This window comes from Sinocyclocheilus anshuiensis, unplaced genomic scaffold, assembly GCF_001515605.1.
Source record: "Sinocyclocheilus anshuiensis isolate Anshui unplaced genomic scaffold, SAMN03320099.WGS_v1.1 scaffold327, whole genome shotgun sequence".
Taxonomy (NCBI): Eukaryota; Metazoa; Chordata; class Actinopteri; order Cypriniformes; family Cyprinidae; genus Sinocyclocheilus; species Sinocyclocheilus anshuiensis.
Genome location: NW_015548206.1, coordinates 357307 through 361028, shown reverse-complemented (window position 1 = coordinate 361028; position 3722 = coordinate 357307). Strand labels below are relative to the sequence as shown.

The 3722-nt window shown below is 37.1% G+C and overlaps 1 protein-coding gene across 6 annotated transcripts in view; it reads right to left on the bottom strand.

Annotated features, from left to right (window-relative positions):
• dlg1b (discs large MAGUK scaffold protein 1b) overlaps positions 1-3722 on the bottom strand; it is a 142451-nt gene that overhangs the window by 4632 nt on the left and 134097 nt on the right. For all 6 annotated transcript variants that reach the window (XM_016440262.1, XM_016440263.1, XM_016440266.1 and 3 more), the window contains 5 exons: positions 2304-2354; positions 2083-2184; positions 966-1138; positions 581-690; positions 219-310 (listed from right to left, as the gene is read on the bottom strand). In XM_016440262.1, the coding sequence (XP_016295748.1) occupies positions 219-310; positions 581-690; positions 966-1138; positions 2083-2184; positions 2304-2354 (528 nt within the window). The remainder of the gene's footprint in view (positions 1-218; positions 311-580; positions 691-965; positions 1139-2082; positions 2185-2303; positions 2355-3722) is intronic.

The following is a 3722-nucleotide window of genomic DNA, read 5'->3' as shown; positions in this document are numbered from 1 at the left end:
AACAAAGAGTGAAAAATTTAAGGGGGTCTGAATACTTTCCGTACCCACTGTATATATACACACATACTACATTCAATTAGTTTGTGTGTTTCCTGGGGGAAAACCCTGACCTTGTCATTGCTACATATATAATGTATTGTAAAATCAGAAATGTGAGTTGGGGTTAGCTGTTGTCTTGATGCCTATATGAGAGTCACAGACAGATTGAGCAAACAGACCTGTGAAGTGCTCCATGAACTCCTGTTCCAACTTCATGGCTCTGTCGTATGTCTTCCTGCCTTGTTCCTCTGTCAGTCTTTTATTCATCTCCCTGAAGAGAGAGCAAACAGTATTACAGCATACTTTTTATATTATAGTGCTTGCAGGGGACAGAAAAAACGTTTATGGATTAGTGATCCTTGCATACTAAACTATTTTGAGAAAAATAAATTTAACTGCACCCCAAAGTGTTTGACTGGGTACAGTTTACAGAATATGGCACGATGGCAAATACGGTACACTGGTCATTGATAGCGTGACATTGTTTTCAATGGACAATGATCTTTGCAAATACTAGTTGGATTCCTTGTCTTTTACTCACATGATATTCTCCATTGATTTTGGTTTGATGAAAATAGCGATGGGGTAAAGCACAGCAACTTGCAGTCTCTTTATGGCATTGCCTGAAACATCTAGAATGCAATGTTTGCCCTGAGGAGAGCAAAGACAGTGTTTCCATACAGTAAGCAATAAGGCTGCATGTTATGCATTACAGTCCTGTGTTGTCAGCAGTTGTGCAGGTGTATCATGCCTATCGTGCCTATTTCTCCAGAAACAATACTAAGCTCTGTTCCTCAATAACACCTTATGTAAACATTACATTGGGTAATGGCATTCAAATCTTTGCCTTGTACATGTAATGTTTGTAGACTTGGTGTTGGTAATAAAACACACTTCTTATGGGGAGAAATAAATCTGGATCTCACCTTTTCCGCCACCTCTCTGACAGACTGCACACTGGTGCCATACAGGTGACTGTTGTACTGGCCTGCCTCGATGAACTTGTGCTCCTGTATATCTCTCTCCATCTGCTCTCTGGACTCAACAAAGTGGTAGTCTCTCCCGTCCACCTCATAATCTCGCTTCGGCCTTGTTGTATCTGAGACAGAGAGCAGCATATGCTACAGGCTTAATTTCTGTTCTAAACCCAACCATGGGTTTAGCAGAATTACCAAATGTAGTTTACAGGTGTTTGACGATTTGTAGTTTCAAATACAATATGTATATGTGTATGTGTATATGCATAAAGCATTAAATCCTGATAGCTGCTGCTTCTGTCTATTCTGCCCTATGACTTTTCCAGTTTTTCAAGATTTACTCAATAAGGATTAGGAGGAGGATTTTTGAAAATATTTTTTACTCACAATCTCTACCCGATTAAATTTTTTAGAGCTTGTCATAACTAGAAAAATTAATATGTGGATTTGGCTTATTTTAATGTTTTTTGGGGGCTTAATTTAAATCTTTATAAGTGGTATTTTGCTTTGGCCGCCTGGTTAAGAACCACTGTCTTTTTTGTAAGCTATATCAGTACATGGGACTTCTTCTCTTATCTACTATCGACTGTTCAACAAACATGCTTACAGACCTGTTTGTTTGAATATAACATTCAGAAATATTTGAAAATGTAAAATTTTTAAAATAAAGAGAACATGGGGTTTTCTGTATTCTTAATGCACATTTTATTTAAACCTCACCATTAATGGTCTGAGTCTATTACATTTTGAAGGGCACAGCACCAACTTACTTTTAATTAAATAACAGCTATTCACAGTTTAATAACCTCACTAAACCATAGTCAGATTCATTGTGCATCCCTATCAAACAGACCCCTGCGAATAATAATTTACATCAGTTACAGGAAGAATTCATCAATTCAAATGTCCAAAAAAAAAAAAAGATATTAAACCATGTCAATGCAGTCTTAAATGCCTTTTTATATGACATGCTTGCAAACTACACTGTAATTTTCACTGTAGCAACTGTAATAATGTGTCCCTCATCATGTTATCTAATCAGTTCAAACAGTGTACAGATACTTACGAGGAACACAGGAACCAAATTTGTCAGGGAACTCTGAAATCAGGTCATCGTTTACTCTGTCTTTCATCGGACCCAAGATAATCACTGGTCGTGAGTAGTTCACTGTTGAAAGACCATTCATGAAATCAATTACATTCTCCTAAAAAGAATAATTGATGTGACTTATTAGATGAAATCTTATGGGTTAATGTTGCTGATACAGACAATCATTAGCATTTTACCTTCCTGCTGACAGACTGGCTCATAAGACAGCACATATTCCTCTTGACCACCTGATATATGAACACACACACATACAGTTAAGCTTAAAAAAATATATATTTTTGTACAATTCATCATTTTATGTTATCACTATGTTATCACATCCAGTCAAGCATATTAAGACCCTGAAATCGATGCAATGTTTTCTGCTCATGCATTATTATTAAATGTATGAAATTGCAGAGACAGCTATGTGAGATCCACTTGTGGCCACTAGAGGTCCTGTATGCCACACATATGAATAGTGAATAGCAATGGAGTTCTCCATCGTGGTTGGTATGTGACTGTCAAAATGATTAAAGTGGAGCTCTTTCTGTGGATCTCAGTAGGCCTGATTGCCCGCATGTGCACTATGAGTTAGATGCAGATACGTGCTGTAAATTAATGAACACTGTTCTTCAAAGTTAGGGGCAGAATTCCTAAGGGCCTGTGACATGCTAGTGCTGTTTACTGCATCAAAGTGTAGCATATTGCGTACTTAAAATACAAAATATTAAGCATTTATTCCAAAGAAATAGAATTAACTGGCTGTTTTGTTAGTTCTTCACATGTATGAGAGATCACAAAGGCAAATACACAAACTATGTCTCCAGCAAAAATGTGTATTATGGAGCTACATTGCACTATAGCTATGTAATTTCCAATTATTACCAAGTAATTAAAATGTATTAAAGCATATTAATATAAAAATAAATAGCTGCAAAATAAAATGTATTTATTTAATTTAATTTAACATTACCATTCAACAGTTTGGGGTCGGTAAGTCTCTTATGCTCACTAAAGCCCTATTCGCACGGGATTAGTATTATCTGGGGACCTTGTGTGATTTTGAAATTACCCCCCCACATCTGAATTTCGTGTGGTGCATTCTCACGGGATAAGCGAAGCCTGTGATTTTACTCAAATTTACCGACTTGTCTCCCGGATACCCGGATGTCAAGGCTTTGAGAGTCCCGTTCTATGGTCCAGATGGATTAAAAAAAAAGAAACTAATATAGTTTCGTGCGCTGTGTCATTTACATTTCACCAGGTTAAAATAATATCTCAAGCTTTATGCTTGATTTATTTGTAACACATTAACCTCAAAACCTTTTCAGCTTTCTTTTTCTGCAAATTGTATGGTGTAGCGATATGATGACAGCACCCAAAATACTATCAAACACTCCAACGCAGCTCCATTCTTCGCGAAAGATGGATAAAAAGGCGCACAGCAAACAAAAACCTCGAAAAATGATATGTGACCTGCCAAATGCTGGCCGAATCACAGAGATGCCAATTCGCACGGGACTAATATTATCACAGGACCTCGGTGTTCGGCGAAATATGGTAGGTCATTTGCGGGGGAATTTTTACTTTACAAATTACAGACATGGCCGATT